The sequence below is a fragment of the Beta vulgaris genome, chromosome 7, assembly GCF_026745355.1.
Source record: "Beta vulgaris subsp. vulgaris cultivar EL10 chromosome 7, EL10.2, whole genome shotgun sequence".
In the NCBI taxonomy this organism is placed as follows: domain Eukaryota; kingdom Viridiplantae; phylum Streptophyta; class Magnoliopsida; order Caryophyllales; family Amaranthaceae; genus Beta; species Beta vulgaris.
The window spans coordinates 36,482,872-36,503,134 of record NC_079208.1 but is presented as its reverse complement, the minus strand read 5'-3'; the positions used below and the strand labels follow the sequence as shown (position 1 = coordinate 36,503,134).

Below are 20,263 nucleotides of genomic sequence, written 5' to 3'. Positions count from 1 at the left end.
CCTCGCCAAAGTCCACTATTATCTCAATCCTTAATTTTGTGACATCAATATTAATAACATGTTGTAGGATTTTAAATTCCTAAAGACTGACCCCTATTGTCTATGTTTTTCTTTTGTTTTTCTATATTATATATCACAAAAAGCACTAGAAAACATGAAAATCATAACTAAATTGGGACGAAGGTGGTACTTTAGTTAATACTAGTTCCTTTTTATTTTGCAAGAATTACAAATTTGCCACCTGGCTTTGATATGGTAGAGTACTAGAGTGCAGACGGTTGTATTCCATGTCACGATTATAAATTGTTTGTCTCCTCTAACCCTAAGTCCCTAACCCTCGATTATAATTTACATCTTTCTATACATACATTCATCCATCCCACCTTTCTATCTACAAAAATCGACAACTAACAACTCACAATTTCGGATTTCCAGCATCAATTTACCTTTTCCGAGTTCCAGGAGCAGATAACAAGAGCGACAGAAACTGATTAAAGCATTGTGCCTAATTTATCTCTCTTCCGACGATACTGGAAACTTCGATCTTCCGAAAATTTGAAGGTTTGCTTACGATTGATTTTAATTTAAGTTTTTTGAGATAGAAATTGTGTAGCTTACATACGAATTCAGAAGTTATTAGTTCATCTATTGTTAATTTCTGTCACTGGTAAGCTCAAATTAAATTCAATTTTTGAGGTTTAGTTAAACCTAGTGAACTTTTCTTGGATACGCTACTGTTTTTGGAGCAATAATTTTGCTGAGAGATTCGAGGCGGCGACGTGTTTGAGGAGATGGTTGAGTGGATAGAGTAAGTTGAAATTAGGTGGATTAGAACTGGGCTTTATTGACTGAAACTAAATTTTACTGATTGAAACTTAATTTCAAAAATTGAAGCTGATTTTCGCTGATTATAACTGATTTCTACTGATTGTAATTGACTTTTACCAGTCAAATCTGATTTTGCTTATCTATAGTGTATTTTTCTTATGCAATTTATTTAATTTTTATGTAGTAAAATTGATTTTTTTTACTGAGTATACTTATCTTTATTGAATGGAGTTATTAAGTTTACTCCTCTTTCTGCATTCTATTATTGCATTTGAAAGGTTCTTTCTACTACTTATGGAGCTTCTGCTTGTAGCAGAGTCGCCAAATAAAGCGAGTTGAAAGCTTGTTATTTATGCTTGCCTCGGGGAGTGCTTGTGGCTTGAGATTTTAGGTTGTTTCGAGTGAAGGTTGTGGATTGATTATGCATGCTTATGTGCTTGTTAATGCTCTCCTTGACTTTTTTATTGGATGTCGAACTTTTTTGGCACAATACATTATCATTTAACATCTTAATTTTGTTGATAATTAAGCTTTCTACACGTTTGATGTGTTTGTACGACTTTGACACATACATTGTGATTCGTGAGCTTTTGAAGTCTGTTTTTCTTCGTAATGATGGAGTTTTGTTTTTCTTTGCAGCATAGCTAATAGCAACACGCTCAAGTATCAAACAATGGCGGATAGTGAAACAGTTGTTGCTCAATCAATTATGGGTGAGATGCCCAATAATCATCAATCCAGTGACTTTGTGAATACTAAGCCAGATGGTCCTGATGATGCTGTGAGTGCTGTGCCTGCTGAAGGTTCAGCTGATACAATATATGCAAGCACTACTTCAGATGCCGGAAAGTCACATGTTGGTCCAATTACCGCTGCTCAAGAAGCTACTGCAGCTTCTTCTGAGGAAATGAGGCCGATTATTGGAGGAGAAGGTGGAAACGAAACCGCTACGTCCATGGAATTGAACCAGGTGGCTGTTCATGATGGAAGTGCAAACGGGATGATACCTAATCTTGCAAATGGAGATGTAACTAGCACTCATGAGGTGCAAGCCACGATAGCTGATCAACAGTTTGAGGATGGTGCAGGTTTCTCTTTTAACTAACATGTGAAGCTTTCTCTTATTTAGGAATGTGTCAAAAGACAAACTGCAAAAACAGCTTTATTACTTATGAGATAAAACGTCTTAAATTTTTTTCAAAGCAGCTAAATGCATTTTGGTCCAAGCTAGATTGTTAACCTTTCTGTTAAATATATCGGCTACCCGTTCTTAGAAGGGGATCTAAGGTTTTTCCGTGTCATTTTTAACGGTAGAGTTAACTCTTGTGCTGTGCACTATTTGACATTTTCTTTATATCCTTTCTTGCTACTTTTCTTTGCCTCTATCCCTGTTGTTGTTTCTGGTGTTTCTTGATATTCTTCTTTAAATCAATGTCCTTGATTGCTTTGGCAGGAGTTATAACCATTCACAATAATCTAGTCCACCATATGACAAGATTGGTTTTTGTTGCAGTTGTAGTGGATGTCTTTTTTTCTGCTGTCAAGCTCCCCTGCTGTCCCTCTCCTCCCTTTTATCTATTAATTTTCTGGTGTACCTTATTTAGTTTCCTCCTTTTTTTTTGTACTCTGTGATTGGCTGATATTCTTTTTTTTTTTTTCCTTCTTGTTCTAGCTTTATCTGCTGAAGAAGAACGTCTATGGAATATAGTCAAAGCTAATTCTTTAGATTTTAATGCATGGACGTCACTGATTGAAGAGACAGAAAGGGTCGCTCAGGTAGCATAAACTTTTTTTCTCTCCCGATTCTTATGGATTTTTCTGTGTTTCTTCTTCTTTTTAATTGTTTGTGATGTGCTGCTTTATACTGGCTTGGCACATCTGGAAAGACTTTAATAGAAGCTACAATTGAGTGGTTACACAAGAAATCAAGTTGGATAGATTGTGGGCCAATTATTATATGAATTCTTTGGGTGGGGTGGGTGGGTGGGGGGGGGGGGGTTGGGTGCGAGTAAAGGAAAGCTTGTGGAATGATTGTTAGCTATGGCAGGGTCTAATCTATTGCAGCAGATACTTGTGTTGTAGGCCTCTATATTAAGGTACTTGGTAAGCAATATTATAAGCTTGCTGAGGAAGTATATAATGCTGTCAAAATTTCCCAGCATATGCATTTGTGTGTGGTGACGTTCAAAAAATGTAAATTCATGATAGCAATGTGCGAGCAAAAAGACCAAAGTAAGTTGCTTAGACATGTGTGCTTGATAGGCTAGTTGTCAAATTATAAGTGGAGCTGAAAGAACACTCATGTAGCCGCAAGTACAGGCTGTATTGGGTATCATACTTTTGACTCTTGTTAGTGATTGTTGCCTTAGGATCTGGTAGTTCCATAATTAGATTTTCTTTGACTAATTTACTAACATGGCATTCTCGTTTTAACTTGCAGGACAATATCTTGAAAATTAGAAAAGTTTATGATGCTTTTCTTGCGGAGTTCCCCTTGTGTTATGGTTATTGGAAGAAGTATGCTGATCATGAAGCACGGTTTGGAGATATTAACAAAGTTGTGGAGGTGTATGAACGAGCAGTTCAAGGAGTGACGTATTCTGTTGATATTTGGTTGCACTATTGTGCATTCACAATTACCACATACGGAGATCCTGACACTGTAAGAAGGTAATTTTTCTTTTAGTAGTGGGTGTTATTGCATAGGACCTCTTGAGTGCATGGATTTCTGATTGTGTTTATGGTCTTTTCTGTTTTCTAACCCAATTTTGGTGTGGCTGCGACAGCGAACTCTCACATCTATGGTGGAAAAGGAGTTTCACCTCTGACTCTTTTAGTTCTGACTTGCAAACTCATTGCAGTGTCTTTTACTTCTTGATTTGTTCTGTTACACCCTGGTTCTGCCTCTAAAATACAAATCCTGTCATCTTTGTAATCCACCTAGTTCATGTTTTATTTTACTTGTTAACTTTGACTATCTGAGGCGAATCAATTTTCAAAATGCTGCTGGGAAGATCTCGTGCATTAAAGGGCTAAGATAAGATGGCCTCCATATCAGAGAAGTAGTTTTGTTTCAGGAAGGTAAATGCAGCACATTTGAGCTCTTTGGATGTGTCCTGTGGTCTTAAGTGCTTTCCTCATCCTCCTAAACATTGGGGGTGTTTTCCCAAAGATTAGACCAGTAGACAACATGTCATGTTAGTATTTCTAGGGTGATTTTCCATCATGCTTTCCTTTTTGTTTCAGGCTGTTTGAGCGAGCATTGGCATATGTTGGAACAGATTACTTGTCGTACCCCCTCTGGGATAAGTATATTGAGTATGAATATACGCAGCAACAATGGGCACATCTTGCCATGATATATACTAGGATATTGGAAAATCCAAATCAACAGTTGGATCGCTATTTTACGAGGTGAGTTTCTGCTTCCGTTTCTCTTGATGGATTGAAATTTTAAGTTGGTATTTCTATACAAGATGCTGCCTTTGTTGGACAACACATAAAAGGCTAGGCTCAAAGCCCTTTGAGGTTTTAGCATCGTGATCCAGAGGTGGTATGAATTGTAACGATTTATTAGGCTGTCATTAATTGAAGCTAGGGGATTGGGAAATGAAGGCATTCAATATGTGATTAGTTGGCTGTGCTTCATTTTCTGCTTAGTTTTAATGTGTTTGTAAGTGAACAAGGGATTACACATGAGTTAATTGATGTATAACTCAGCCTGCTTACTTTCTTTGAAGTATTCACCCTCTCTCCCCATGCTGGTCCTCATATATCAATAATGAAGAGTTACAGCGTTCATTCGTGCTGGGCCCAATCTTCTATCTAATTGGTTTGACGTCCTTAAAGAACATAATCAAATAAACTCCACTCTACTCAGTGTGCTGGAAAGTCTTCTGTTCACAATCCTGACGACTTAAAATTTCTTATTACTTTTAGCATATAAGGACAACTGCCTTTTCATACATCAATTAATTTTAAGCAGGATTTATGTATAGGTTGTCCTCTTCGTTGTCATTATTATACCAACCATGGCAGCACTTGTCTAGCAGTTTGGCTGATATGGCAACGCACTCATTTTGGGAACTGTCATGAACATGATGCATCTGATTGGCTAGTGTGATTATGCTAGCTGATGATTATAATGCATAGAAGTAATAATTGCTTGTATAATTAAGCTTCTCTGCTATATCACAGTTTCAAGGAGTTAGCTGGCAGTCGGCCTCTGGCGGAGCTAAGGACTCCTGAAGAAGCGGCAGCAGCAACAACTACTGCAGCTGTTCCCAACTCGGATACGGATGTTGAAGGATCTGAAAAGGAGGTTAATCCTGATGTAATGGAAGAGTCTTCTAAACCTGTTAATTCTGGCTTAACAGAAGCCGAAGACTTGGAAAAGTATATCGCAATTCGAGAAGAGATATATAGGAAAGCTAAGGAGTTCGATTCTAAGATCATTGGTTTTGAAACAGCTATTAGAAGGCCGTATTTCCATGTAAGGCCCTTGAATGATGCAGAACTAGAAAATTGGCATCACTACCTGGATTTCACCGAAAGAGAAGGGGACATCAACAAGGTACCTGAGTTTGTTTCCTGCGATCATATCTCGATTCCTAAATTTACTAGATCTTTAGTTGTCCTCCTTGTTATATATTGACTTACAGTTAAGTAATATCTGCTGCACCGTATGCATTTTTGGCTAAACCGTTGGATGAAGCAACTATTAAAACGGGATATTGTACTGAGACTAAAGCCTGGGCATTCGATATGGTTTCTATAAGGCTAAGTACTTCAAACCCTCATTGTGAGTCGATGTTCTGGGTTCATGATGTGTTGTCTGATAAAATATCTTGTCTTTTTAAAAATTCCAATGTTATGAATGCAGGTATCTTCTTATCCTAACCATGTATCTGTCAGGCATGGAGGGTCCCTCCTTTGATATTTGAGGGGCCTCCCTATTTCCACCAATGGAGTACTCCTTATGCGCATCTCTTTCTTGATTTCTATATTTTTCCTTTATTGCCTGTCTTTTGGATATATTTGTAATGTGTGTTGCAATGGTTGATGTGTTGCTATTTTGCAAGTCAGATCGTCAAGCTATTTGAAAGATGCCTAGTAGCATGTGCTAATTATCCCGAATTTTGGATAAGATACGTTTTATGTATGGAAGGAAGTGGAAGCCTCGATCTTGCTGAAAATGCACTTGCTCGTGCTGCCCAAGTTTTTGTGAAGGTAGGGAATTCTGCTAGCTCTTATATGTGTAAATTATATGCTTAGCCTTCTGATCAGTCACGTGTCTTTGTTTATCATATATTTTGCCTTACAGTTCGAGATTATTATGATATTTAACAAAAGTATTTCTCTTTGAAGAAGTTCTATCTCAATTTGCATATTTTCTAGGGATTATAGTTACATGGTTCATGGGTCGGTCTATCCAGGATAGGAGTGTATAAGGTTATCTATGCACTACGCAGAGCTTGTGAGCTGACAAAGAGGCTCACTTTGTCTCTTAGGGTATTAGCAATGCATAGTTTGTAATGCAACTTGCAACAGTAGGACAAATGCAGCCTGGATCTGCATCATAGCCTTTGTGCTTTATTAATTTAGTGATGGTAGCAGAATGAAAGGAATACTGGGAGTAAATGGCTAATTGATTAGTTTAAAGCAAATTTGCTTGCTTGGCTCATCACCTTTTCTTTTAATTGTTTCATTCTACTCGTCAGTTTATATGTGATGTGATTACACAGTTACATGGTTTATGACAGCATAGATTGTCTTTCTTGGATCAACTTTTGTTTATTTGTGTTGATGTTAGGAGGCCTTATGAATTGTTAACTTATGTACTTGTATGCAGAGGCAACCGGAGATTCACCTTTTTGCTGCCCGCTTCAAAGAACAACATGATGATGTTCCCGGAGCTCGTGCTGCCTATCAACTTGTGCACAGTGAGATCTCTCCTGGGCTTTTGGAGGCTATTATTGACCATGCTAACATGGAACGGAGGCTGGTATGAATCTCTTCCTGTCTTTTAGATTACAACTGGGACCATGTGCTCTTTAATTAACTTCCTTCCTTCCATATTTCAGGGAAATATGGAGGATGCTTTCTCATTATATGAACAAGCTATTGCCATTGAGAAAGGAAAAGAACATTCGCAAACATTACCATTGCTCTTCGCGCAATATTCTCGTTTTGTTTACTTGGTAGGTTGCACGTCATTTTCTGGCTACTTGCTGGTTTGAGATTGTATCAATGTTGCACAGTACATAACTCGATTTGATTTGCGATATGGAAATAAGAGATGTTTGGATGTTAGGTATTAAGTCATTACATAATAATAACAATCAGGATGTGAGTTTGTTGCACAATTGTTTATAGAATTTACAAAAGGATAGAGAAGGAATGAATTATGATTTACCCCAAGTTAAAAAGTTGCATTATGTAAAGAGCACACCTCGACTCCAGATCTGTTGAATACTTCGACTAAATTCCAGCTCTTTTTCATTCCAGTCACTAGGATAAGGAGATCTGAAAGAAAAAACCGATGCTCTCACCTGTCTCCTCTCTCTCCTCCCCCTCTTCATACAAACTGAGAACTGCTGACCAGAATCCAGCTGCACTTCTTGTTGATTCTCTTCACTCCGGCCATTGGAACCTTTTAAGTTTGGAGTTGATACTCTAATATATTTGATACTTCACATTTGCTATGAATGATTTTATCTGCTGGTCATTTATGGTTCTCTATCAACCCCTAGATGTGAAATTACTTACAGTTGGATAAGATTCGACTGGCAGATGATGATTTATGGAGTCTATTGTCAACGGTCTGATTTATGTTTTTGAGTACTGTTAATAGATAAATCCTTTGGTATTGCGACTCCAGCAAAATAGAGAGAAAGTCGTTACCAGTGATCCGATAATATAGAAGTTTGGAAATTCACAAATTAGAGATGTAATATACTCCCAAACTGACCTACTAAAATGCTTATTGAAATGAAAATTGTGGTCGATGAAGAATAAAGAGAGATTGTCTGCACCCATACAAATATTTTATGTTAAGAAGCCTTAGAGAACATACGATATATTTTTGGCATAGAAGCACAAATTGTATCCAAAGAACAGGATAATACAAAAAAGGTGTTGGGTTCTGCTTGTCTGTGTTTGCTCTGACTAAGATAATCAAATGTTTGATTGATCCAGTTCTTGACCTGTGTTATTTTCTTCTTCATGATGACCTCTGTGCTGTTTCCTGCTTATAATCAGCTATTAAAGTCTTTATCCTGCTTTTTTTTTCCGGATAGGTTTATGGAAATGCAGAAAAAGCTCGAGATATACTTGTTGGAGCACTTGATCATGTCCAGCTATCAAAGCCACTTTTGGAGGTACTCTTTGTTAAAATTAACCTCTACTCACCCGTCTATATGGAAACATATATGAAAAAGAGGGGATGAGGTATTGGAAAAAAGAGGGGATGAGGTATTGGAAAAAAGAAAAACAAAACTTAGGAACCTGACAGTGGCAGATGAGTGTTCTTTTTTTTCTGCTCAGATGACGGAGTTGTTTCTGTTGTGCAGGCATTAATCTATCTGGAATCTATACAATCGCTCCCAAAGAGAATTGATTCTATCGATTCCTTGGTTGATAAGTACCTGGCTCCAACTGCTGATGATTCTGATGCTGCAATTATACTTGAAAAAGAAGAATTGTCAAGCATATATTTGGAGGTAACTAATAACTATGTTTAGTTAATTGAAGGATGTGAAAATTGAGGATATGTTTTTGTGCTTTAATATTTAGTTAGGATATCTACTTGACCAGAGCTGGGCTTGCATAGACGTCTGTGTATCTGATTATCCACAAACCAATTCCCCCACCCCTCCCCATTCTACATTTCCCCGCACTTGCCTTGAAGTATCTAAAGAGCGGCATATAATTGAATCTTCGCAATTCTGAAACTCATTGCTCTCTCGATTGGTAGAGTATATGTAGGGGAAGCATGTACTATCACTTCTAGCAAATAAGGTTATTCTCCCCTTTGATATAGGAAAAGAACTGTGCTTCTCGCAGACAGAATGTGCCTTTCTAAATAATGTAGTTGTACAAATGCTTGAGAAGTTGAGCTAATGAGGGCTCATGAGATCAGTTAAATTGAGGTGGAACTGTATATATGATCATGCTGTTGACGAGATTCCATGTTTTCCATATACTCATTAAATTAATTCTATGTCAATACCAAAAGTAATATCTCAACATTTACATGCGAAAGCACAAATTTACAGGTGGACAAGGTTTTTGGGAACAGAGGGATTAAATTTTTTATTTGCACTCTGGACAAATATCAACAGTTATGTGCAGCCACAGGTCCCACAATGGTTCTTGTTAGATTTCTCCTATGCTCATTACAAGATACATTAGTGGTCTAAACTCTAAACAGATTTAGTATCAGATGCATGTTGGAATATTGTTTCTGCTTTTGATCGACTTCTGAGTTGAACTGATCACCTTCTGACTTGGTGTTATGTGTCTTTACTTTCCCTTTTCTTCTTTTGATTGATTTCTGAAGTTATTATTGAGTATCATTTTCTATGGTCTTCACTCTTGATACCAATATGCATTTAAGTATAAGAGGTTAAGTTACCAAGATCATATGGTCTTATCGAATAAGTATGGCCTTCTCATGTGATAGGGGTGAGATTGTGTAACATTTGACCAGCCCCCTCATCACATTAATAGGAACTTCATGCTATAAACTACACTTAATTTTATACCAATGAAGTGTGCTACAGGTCTGTCCACTGCAACTATTGAAAATGAGTTGCATTCTCTATTAATGATGAAGTGTATTCTGGAACTGTATTCTCTTCATGTGGAATTCTATAAGTGAAGTTCATCTTATTATATTTCATGATATGATTTGTGAATCAATATGCAGTTTCTTGGTCTTTTTGGTGATGTACAATCCATAAAGAAGGCTAAGGATCGACATGCTAGGTTGTTCTTGCGCCATAGAAGACCATCAGAATCGAGAAAGCGCAATGCTGATGATTTATTAACTTCAGACAAGGCAAAGATTGCAAAATCTTACTCTGGTGTTCCCTCAACACCCCCATCAGCATATCCAAATGCTCAACATCAATGGGCATCAGGCTATGGGTCGCAAACTCAACCTTGGCCACAAGCCACTCAGACCACAGGACAGGCATATAACCCGGCCTATGCCCAACAGGTTTGTCTTTAGCTCATAAGCAAGACATCAGAATAAAGTTCTCTTTTGTGCATTGCAATGATATGGTTCTATACCTTTTGTGTTAGACTGCATATAGCGGATACTATGGAGGCAGCTATACCCCTCAACCAGCGCCTGCGCCAGTACCTCAAACTGCTGCTTATGGTGCTTATCCTTCGACTTATCCGGCACAGGTATCTCCATTTGCAGTAGATACATCATAAGTGTAGACAAGGGACTTATATGTTTTAAATGAGACAGATTGTGAAGTTTTGTTGCAATTGTTGAAATGTAACATATCACAACAGAATATGGACTTGTTTCAAATGAGACAGATTGAAGTCTGAGTTATATATTTTTTGTTGCCATTGTTGAAATGTGACATATCTCAACAAAATATATTTAAATTCAATGAGAAATCTCTGGCAAAAAAATATCTCAACTGTGTTGCTTTGTTCTTAACAGGCTTACCCTCAACAATCTTATGTGGCACCGGTGGCACCAGTAGCTGCGGCTACAGCTCCAGCACAACCTGGTGCTGTTCCTCAAGCTTACTATGGTACTTACTATTGAAATGGCCAGGTTTACTTTCTCATGAGTTGCATGTCCGGCTGCATTATCTTCCCACTGTTTCGAGCATATCTGGCAGTGAGGCACATTACACTGTTGTATTTCTGGGAGAAAATGTTGCTCTTTTTGGAAGGTAGGATTAGGATTACTGTTTAGTGATGCCAAAGTTTACTGGATTGTAGAAAGGCCTAAAGGGCAAATGCTAGTTCCTTGATTTTCTGATATTTCTTAGTGATTTCTTCGGGTAGGAATTATAGGTTAGTGGAGAGCACGACAGAAACATAAAGGTGTGACTACCGCTTGTATTTGTTTCTACTTTCTTTTGTAATGCCTATACTAGTTGCTAAATCGATCAATATATTGCTTGGTTGCATTGTTACATGGTGAGAACACTGAGAAGTTTGAATGTTCATAATTGGGCTGCCTTTTGGAAGCCTTTCTTTTTGTTTCCTATTTACGCGATTCCCTGGTGGCGTATTATCTGAGCAGCTAAATGTTGCCTGACATCGCTGGGTGCCTCTTAAAAATAGAGTTTTCCCATATTGCTCTTACATGATCCCACACCTCAACTGCCTCCCACTTTCTCTTTCACTTTCCTCCCCTGCCTGCAACTGTCTGTTGGCCACTGGCAATCAGAAACCGAGACCAACCTACGAAGCATTGTAGGTGAAGGAAAAAAAATACATTTTTGAAGTTTTTGGGTAAAGTGGAGTGGATGATATGAAAATTTTGCCTGGAACTAGGTTGAGGCGGATAAGGGTTCCACCTCTATCAAGTTCTAGGCAAGGTGTTCGTCTGCCCTCGCTTACGTGAGGCAGATTGTGGTTCTACCTTTCTCAGGCCTCAACTGTCCTTGCCTATGGCAAAGCACGTTGTGATTCTGCGTTATCTAGGGCCTAAGCAGTACTTCTGTCCTCCCTTACCTAGATTTGCAAGTTGTGAGGTTATTTGCTACCTAATTTTATATGCCGTATTCTTTTTTACTTCCGCCCTCCTCTTATAACCTACAATCACCTGTAAACACCACCTCTTCTTTTTCTTCCGCCCTCCTCTTCTGACCTACAATCACCTGTAAACATTAGACCTAAACCCGACTAGCTTCAGTTGCCTCCCTCGAAAGTCTTACACTCGTTCTTTCACTCAGACTTCCTCCTGCAGTGGTAGTCATCGGTGGCATATTGCCTAGAAGCGTAATCCTCGTGGATTGGGAGAAGTTTTCGTATTTAATATCTCCACTAGACATGTCACTTTGCGTAGAACACCCCCCCGCCCACCCCTTTTTTATAATGCATTTGCTACACCTCTTCTTCTTCTTCCTCTTCTTCAAGGTAGGTACGTAAATTAGAAAACAAATGAGGTAGATGAAAGAAAGGAAACTAATTAATGCACAAAGATTCTTTAGCTTCTACAATTTTAACGGAATAACAATCATAAACTACACAATTTTGCACTTTCTTATTTTTTTTTGTCTTAGTCGACTTTTTAATACATTGGACAAGACTCTTTTTCTTTTAATTAATCTAGAATTAGGCTCACACATAAAAAAACGTTTCAAAAGGCAATTTCAACCATCTTTGTCTACTAAAAATATACATAAAAATAAAAAATCCTGGAAAAGAAATGCAATTCATTATATCTCATCTACTCGATACTAATTTAAATAACTATTATAAACTACACAGAATTAATTGTTTATATACATGATAGATTATCCCGCGTAGAATGAAAAATAAATAAATCTATATTATCCTCCTCCATAGTGATGTTTCGAAGGTTTTTTCTTGAACACTGATTTGGTACATAGCAGAATTGCAACCACAAAGCCTGCTGCGGCTGTAGCGCCCAACACTATGGCCACTGTTTTTGCAGTGCCCTGCTTTGTTCCTGCAAACAGTTTCACACTAATTCCATGATTTAGTAAAAGATCAACTATATTAGCTCACAATTTTTATACAATTAAACTATTGAAAAGCAAGTATTCTAGCTCAATATAGTTTACCGGGTGAGAGAAATACTTATGGCAGCTGCAACTATTTATTATCATACTTAAATAAAATTTGGTAGATGTCAGGTTAGTTGATAAAGTCTTGTGTAGATAGTATTAAAGGCTCTAAATTGAATCTCGTCTACATTACTGCACTTAATTACTCTCTAACATTAAAAAAAAAAAAAAGAAGTTGAATACTGCATCTGAGTCACAGATTGCTTACAAGTTTACATGCAAAAAACAATTTCAATCCTAATGATTATTCACTACTTCAGCCTACATGTATTATGAGATCTAAATTCTAACAAAAATTATCAAAAGAGATGGTCTAATTTTAATAGAAAAGTAGACCTAGTCGATAAATGAATCATACTAGTCACTGTAAAAAATTCACCTAATTACTATTGGACTAATTCTCTTTTTTGATATTGAGCTTACCATTGTCTAATGTTAATTTAAAAATAAACATTCTTTTACAAAACAATTTCAAATTCTAAAGATATGCTCAACGCCTATATAAGTGTAACTCGAACTAAATTATTGCAATGGACAGATTGTCTTATTTTCTAATTCAATTGGATAATTAATTGGATCCTCACATGATCCATCTCCATCAAAATGGACACATACTTGTAATATATTGGAACCTACAATTGTGCTCCACTTTTTTGCTTTAAAAGCTTTTACCTCCCGCTCCCCCACCCAACTCAAATATACATACAATCTTTTGCAAACCTAGTCATCATAATTCATATGGCCAAGGTTCCGAATTGTAGGTACGGTATCTTTTTTCTGAAGTAAAATTAATCCATAAATTTAAAATCAAACATATAAATTACAATAATAGTATATATTAAAAGTTAGCGAAAGGCCTGGTTAAATTTGTAATTTATTTTTGAATTTTTTTTCTTATTCAATTAAAAAATAGATTATCCGACCTTCATCTTACTTTATCCACCTTACTTTACCCAACAAATAAGATTATCTTTTCTTGGTAATTCTTTTGTACTCTCTCTCTCATCTCCTAATAAGTGAACCATTGAATTTTAATTTCTGAAAATGGGAATAATGTACATTTTAGCCGAAAAAATATCCTAAAGTAATCTAGAATAGCCCCTCATTTTCACAAATCCTACTATGAAGCCAAGTTATTGGTATAATGTCATCATGACATGCCCTTTTTGGAGTTCAGCTTTCATTTCTTGCTGTCCTTCCAAACTCGAGCCTGATGAATGACACACATGTTAAGTCTATTATATTACTCCGCCACTCGTGTACATTAATCCAACAACATGATACATATCTTCCATATTTCTACCAATTTACTTGGTGTCACGTCGTATATGCATTATTTCCTACTTTTTATGGATGTTTGTAGATCTCTACATCTATATTGTTATTACAAGTTTAATTTTGTTAGAAATATCTCTAACATAAGCTCGCGCCAAAAAGTAACATATTTCTAACAAAAATACTTATTATTCGACTATTTGCCTAGTAGTATGAATGCTATTTATAATTTTAAGGTTATTGAATCTACAATACTACAAACTCTTTAAGATAGATATTTCGTTAAGTTCCAAATGATATATCCTGGTAACTTTTGTTGGTGAGAGGTGTAGATCGGGTAAATATCTTCTCAACAACATACTCCTTAGAGCAATAGATTATTCTCCAATTTGTTAATAATGTCACATCTCAATAACTTTGGGTGTAACTAGTGACTACCACCTCAACATGATAGGAAAATCGAAAAAGTACTTAAAGGAAGTCATTTTGCTCTTTAAGGGATAAACTTAACCTATATTTTCGTAACAAACGCAACGGTTTGAGAAAAACTCTAATTCAAGTGAGCTTGAATAGATCTCAAGCTCGAAGCAAAATATGCTACTTCTTGCTCTGCTAGGTCCATCTCCAACACTTCCCTTTCCCTCACACATGTCTCAATGTGGTCTGTCACTTATTATCTTAGAAAATTGGGCTCTACGAGAAAATTGGCTGTACATAGAAAATAAGCTTGACAAAGCCAAACTCACATAAACACTTTACTGATTTAGTTAGTTGCTAAGAATTTCTGATAATTGCTAGCAAGTCTTTTTAGACAACAATTGGAGTTGCGCTTAACAAGTGAAGCCCTCCTACTATAAGGACTCCATTTGGTTAGTGGTCATAAATGGTGGAAACGATAACGTATTGTAGCATAAATTTATAAAGAAAATCGCATGTCATTACCCATAGTAATGCTATCTCAACCCCAAATATCCATTTCTTCCTAAAATTTAATTATCATCCAATACTAATTAAGAATGTGGTATTGGATAGTAACAGAAACTTATAAAGGAAAACTCATGTTCAAATTTCATTACCATGAGTATTAATATAAGAATTTATTTACAAATTTACCCTAAATTACATTATCATTACCACTATTTATTACCACTATCTAGAGTACCTTAGAATTAAGTTTACGTTGCTCCTAGGGATATACCCATTTAAAAAGACAAATTTTGAGAGTGACTCTCATCCAAGCAAGCTTAAATCAATCTCGAGCTAAACTCAAAATATTGGCAAGTATAGTGCTTGAACTACTTGAAACTAAAATGGCTAAATCCAAAAACTATCTACCCTAGTACTATTGAAACTAATATGCCTAAATCCCAAACTATCTACCCTAGTTCCTAGGGTTGCTCTTAACACAACTCGAGTGAGCTTAACTCAAAATGTCAACAAATCGAGTCTAATGAAGCCATTTCAAATTCAAGCTCGACCCACATCATTTACATTTCAAATCAAACAAACAAAACCAAACCCCCCCCCCCCCCCTTTCTCCACCCACTACATAGTTATTGGATGCATTAATACAATAATAAAGAAAGGTAGTACTTGCCTGGTGAAGAAGCTTTCTCCTCATCCACCCCGTTAGGATAGTAGGTATAGCTGATATAACATTGATTCAAATACACTTGCCCTGAAACTGCATCGCCACACTCAGCTTTCACTCTTTCTAACCCAGTTTTCACACACTCTCCACATTCACTCCCCACCAAATCACCTTCACACTGACCCAAAACATACACTGAGTCATAACTCGCTGCATAAAACCCACCCTCACTTGTTACTCCACTCTCCACTTGTTGAAACGCATTTTCTCTTTTCACCTCAAAGCTTCCATCTTTTACCTCCCCTTTTTTACAGTTTTTGTACAGTAATTCAGTGCTTGAAATTTGCTTAAAACCCACTATTTCATACCTCATGTAACACCCACTTAGCTGAATTCTCACTGCAATTGAGCTACTACCACAGTATTTACTTGCTATTTTTGGAAATTGACTTACACAGTTGTTACAATCAACTGAATTCAGGTCTCCCCTGCACTGATACAGCCCAAAGATGCCGGCTTGACTGCCTTCTCCTGCGGTTTCTTTGCTGAAATTGGTTTTAGATGATTGAGAAATGAGAGAATTGAAGAGGGTTTTTAGAGTTTGGGTGTATGAATCAGATGGGTCTGGAAAATTTTGGTTTGCACATCCTCTGTAAATCAAATTTGTGTAATCTGTTGAAGCAGAGGAGAGGCAGAGGAGGAGAGAGAATGAGAGCAGAGGGAGAATTTGGGGTTGGGAAATTGAAAATTGGGTACCCATTTTTGTGATTTTGTTTGGGAAATTTCAAATAATAATTGGGTATGTTCCGAATTTATGGAGGGTTTTTTGGGTTTAAAGTGGGTTTTTGGGTTGGAAAAAGTAAAAGAGGCTGCTTCTGGGCCTATGGAGTGTTCTTTTTTGGGTTTGTTTTTTTTTTTTTTTTTTTTTTTTTTGGGTGGGGACTTGGGGAGGAGAAAGTGGTATGTGCTCTATCTTCTTTTTGGGTGTTTATGTACTTGCTTTTGCAGAATTTATGGTGTGAAATCTTGTTCAGGTTTTTTTTTTACTTTGATTTGTCTATAATCACTGCTTTGCGCGTTTAAGTACAGTTTGCAATCATGTAAACACTAGAATATGGTAATGTTTTACTACTACTACTATTAGCTTAGTTTCAAAAAAGATCATATCATTTTGATGGGAGTGAACATAATCCGCAAATAAGTACATGCACTTAAGTGCATGTAGAGTATGATGCACCTTATTCTAAACTACATAGTTTATCATTTTTAGGGCCAATTCTCTTCAGTAGAAAACAGCTGAACTGAATTGAACTGATTGGAGCTGAATTGAACTAAATTGAACTGAACTGAACTGAATTGAATTGAATTAAATTAAATTCAATTAAATTAAATTGAATTCAATTAAATTGAATGTAATAAATATATAAATAATATTTAAAAAATAATAATATGAATATTAAATAATAATTATAATGATAAGTAATAATAACGAATAATAATAATAATAATAATAATAATAATAATAATAATAATAATAATAATAATAATAATAATAATAATAATACTTAATAGTAATAATATAAAAATAAATAATAATAATAATAATAATAATAATAATAATAATAATAATAATAATAATAATAAGAGTAATTAGTATAATAAATTATACCAATATAATAATGAAATTTAACAAAATGGTTATAAAAGAATGGAGTTGAACTGAATTGAACTAAACTGAACTGATTGGAACTGAACTGAACTGAAAATAAGCTGGGGAGAACAGGCCCTTAGAGTCTATAATTTTTAAAAATTGTTGTTATTTGTTTCCTTAAATTTTGCAACGAAAGATTCTTTTTTCAAATTTAAATTTAACATAAATTATTAAAAGAGACCGTCTAATTTTAAAATAAAAATAGACCTAGTCACTAAATGGATTAAACTAGTTACCGAAAGAAATTAACTTAGTCACTATTTGGCTAATTTTCTTTTCAATATTTGGTTTACCATTGCCTAATTTTAATTTGAAAGTAGACAGTCTCTTACAAAACAAACTCTAAATCTAAAAGGTACATGTTCTTTTACCTAAGCGTAGATGTTCATTTACTATATATTTCTTTTATTATAACTTATGTTCTTTTATAAATATAGATTTACATGTTCTTTAATTTTAAGTCGTGTGTTATTTTTTAAGTAGAAAAGTTGTTGAAAAAAGTTCGTGTTCTTATATATAAATGATATGTTCTTTTTAGGTGCACAATGAGCATTGTGCATCCTAGTGCATAATCCACGCTTTGAACATAATCGAGTTAGAATAATGAATTAGGGTGCGTTTGGCTAGCATAAAAGTGTTTTTCAGGAAAATTATTTTTCTCATTTTCTCCTATTTGATTTTGACTAGATCAAGGAGAAATATGAATGGAACTTTTTATTTTCCAAAGGTGGAAAAGTATTTTCCCTAGTGAGTCAAGGGAAGTTACACTTTTCCTCCTTTATCAATTTTACACAACATGAATAAAGAAAAATGGGTTCAAAGGAAAGTTACATTCCATGTAACCAAACAAAACTAGAATTGAGTTTTTCCCTTCAAAATGATTTTCATGGAAATCCACTTACAATTAGAAATGTTTTCTGTCTAACCAAACATTGACTAAACCAAGTTAGACTCACCTAGAGACAATGCCTCAATGCTTAATTTAGTATTTGAAATAACACACTTCTTTGTTCTATAAAGTGAGAGGCGATAGAGATCGAGAATGTTGATTTTTGTGACATTTCCATTATCCTAGCCATAAATGGGGTATGTGAATACTTAGCCCATGAACATCCATGACTTGCTCTCGATTCTCATGGTGTTTCTCTCTTTCCCTCCTTACATCTTACTTTTTCGTTCTCTTTCCGTCTTACATTCTCTTTCCTTAATTAACGATTATTTTAATTTTTTTCCCAACCATAAGGATCCTTATCAGACTCTTTCTCCAACCATAAACAAAGGAAATTAGTTTTTTTTTCTGACTTGGGCCCATCATTTGTAGAATTAAAATTTTAAAATAAAAGTCACAACACATTGGCCGAGAATTGCAATCCTCCAAATATAGAGGATTCTCCTCTATCCTTATCCTTTGAAGATCCTCAAAATTTTTTTCCATCCACATGAGGAACTCCTCATAAAGGAAACAGAGTGTCATGAGGATGGTAAATACTAAATACTCATGGTTTTGCTTTCTCTTAGTCTTATAAACCCTCGATTTGATCATGGGCTCATGGATAGTATGAGGATGGTCTAAAGTATGGTACAACCCCCCCCCCCCCAATGTTCTCTTAAACCATGTGTTTCGCATACAAGCAATATGTGCTGGATAACATCCAAATAAACGAGAAAGTCTCGTTGCCTCTTCGCGCCTGACCGGGCGAGGGTCCGCCCGATCGAGCGAGATGATGTTCTCATTTGCTTTATATTTTGCTCACGGGCCCGATCGGGCGGCCTCCGCCTGATCAGCGATTACCTTTTTCAGCCTTTTCGTTGTTTTCTTTCGGGCCCGATCGGGCGGTCTCCGCCCAACCTGATTGGCCGAGCATCTTTTTTGCGCGTAATTCGACCTCCGCAGGTTTGTGCGACTTCTTTTTACTCTTTTATATAAATACATCACCCCAAAACCAAAAATTATTATTCTATTCTTATAAAATCCTAAACACAAGCCTACCCTATTCTCTCTAAGATTTGAGCAGTTCTTGAGAAATACCAATCTTTGATCCAGGTGCACGGAGTCAGAGATAGTTGTGTGAACCTTCGGGGACGAACGTCATCGTGAATCCGCACCAGTGGTGTCGAAATTCGTTTCTAAGGCAATAGCCATCATACAACGGTGCACCGCATTCTTGTAATTTAGGTTTAAATTATTTGATTTCTGCAAATTTACTACTTACAATTTAGAAACGATTTTTTTTTTTTGAAATCATGTTTAGTTCTCAGAATACATATTTCCCTAATATGTCAAAGTTGGAATCTTTAGATGGACGTAACTATAAAAGGTGGTCCTAACATTTATGATAGCATGTGATCAAGTAGATCTTGACTATGTGTTTTTTGATGACCAACCTGTTGGAAAGGATGGTATAGATTCTACATCTAAAATTGAAGTTATCACTGATACTTCTTCAAAAGAGAAATCTGATAAAACCCCTAACTCTGATGGAGGGATAAGTATGGAAAAATTTATCAGGGATGATAAGATTGTTAAGGAAAACATGTTGAACCTAATGACAAACCCCATATTTGATTTGTTTGTATCCTACAAAACTGTAAAATTAATATGGATCTCGTTGGAGAAAAAGTATGGTGGTGAATGGTGATGATGCAGGGAAAACGAAATATGTTACTGAAAATTGGTTGAACTTTAAATTGGTATATAATAAGCCAATTATGGATCAAGTTCATGAATATGAGAATCTAGTTGCTGAAAGGACGATGAAGATGTGTGAAATTCTTCAAGCTAATGTTTTGATTGAAAAGTTGCCTGAATCATGGAACAATTATCGTAATCATCTGAAACATAGAAAAAAGGATATGACTCTGGAGGAGTTAATTAGGCACATGAAAATTGAAGAGGCTAATAGATTGAAAGACTCAGTTGCCCCAACTGCAAACAATTTGGCAGTTAAGGCTAATCTAGTTAAAGTTGGAATTGGATCTGGCTCGGGTTTTGGGAAGCCAAGAGGAGATTCCAAAAAGTTCATGACGAAGGGTCAAAAGCCCCTTGATAAGGGAAAGTTCAAG

General features: G+C 36.0%; 2 protein-coding genes across 2 annotated transcripts; one reads left to right on the top strand and one right to left on the bottom strand.

Annotated features, from left to right (window-relative positions):
• The first annotated feature begins 291 nt into the window (after positions 1-291).
• On the top strand, positions 292-11,000 carry LOC104899398 (pre-mRNA-processing factor 39-1). The gene is made up of 14 exons (XM_010686574.3): positions 292-561; positions 1,468-1,916; positions 2,501-2,604; positions 3,269-3,498; positions 4,075-4,242; positions 5,026-5,401; positions 5,914-6,057; positions 6,680-6,832; positions 6,912-7,028; positions 8,127-8,207; positions 8,400-8,549; positions 9,758-10,051; positions 10,138-10,245; positions 10,517-11,000. The coding sequence occupies exons 2-14, from the start codon at positions 1,502-1,504 to the stop codon at positions 10,622-10,624; spliced, it is 2,448 nt and encodes an 815-aa protein (XP_010684876.1). The 5' UTR covers positions 292-561; positions 1,468-1,501; the 3' UTR covers positions 10,625-11,000.
• A 1,160-nt stretch (positions 11,001-12,160) lies between these two features.
• Positions 12,161-16,777, bottom strand: LOC104899399 (plasmodesmata-located protein 3). Its single transcript, XM_010686575.4, has 2 exons — positions 15,496-16,777; positions 12,161-12,505 (listed from the first exon to the last, which is right to left on the bottom strand). The coding sequence occupies exons 1-2, from the start codon at positions 16,247-16,249 to the stop codon at positions 12,366-12,368; spliced, it is 894 nt and encodes a 297-aa protein (XP_010684877.1). The 5' UTR covers positions 16,250-16,777; the 3' UTR covers positions 12,161-12,365.
• Positions 16,778-20,263: the final 3,486 nt, after the last annotated feature.

What these genes read in the sequence shown, in the direction of transcription:
- LOC104899398 (XM_010686574.3), top strand. Translation starts at nt 1,502, where the DNA reads ATGGCGGATAGTGAAACAGTTGTTGCTCAATCAATTATGGGTGAGATG. An exon ending in GAGAAGGGGACATCAACAAG is followed by an intron (nt 5,402 to 5,913) that starts GTACCTGAGTTT and finishes TTTGCAAGTCAG; the next exon opens with ATCGTCAAGCTATTTGAAAG. An exon ending in ACCCGGCCTATGCCCAACAG is followed by an intron (nt 10,052 to 10,137) that starts GTTTGTCTTTAG and finishes CTTTTGTGTTAG; the next exon opens with ACTGCATATAGCGGATACTA.
- LOC104899399 (XM_010686575.4), bottom strand. Translation starts at nt 16,249, where the DNA reads ATGGGTACCCAATTTTCAATTTCCCAACCCCAAATTCTCCCTCTGCTC. An exon ending in GGAGAAAGCTTCTTCACCAG is followed by an intron (nt 12,506 to 15,495) that starts GCAAGTACTACC and finishes AACTGTTTGCAG; the next exon opens with GAACAAAGCAGGGCACTGCA.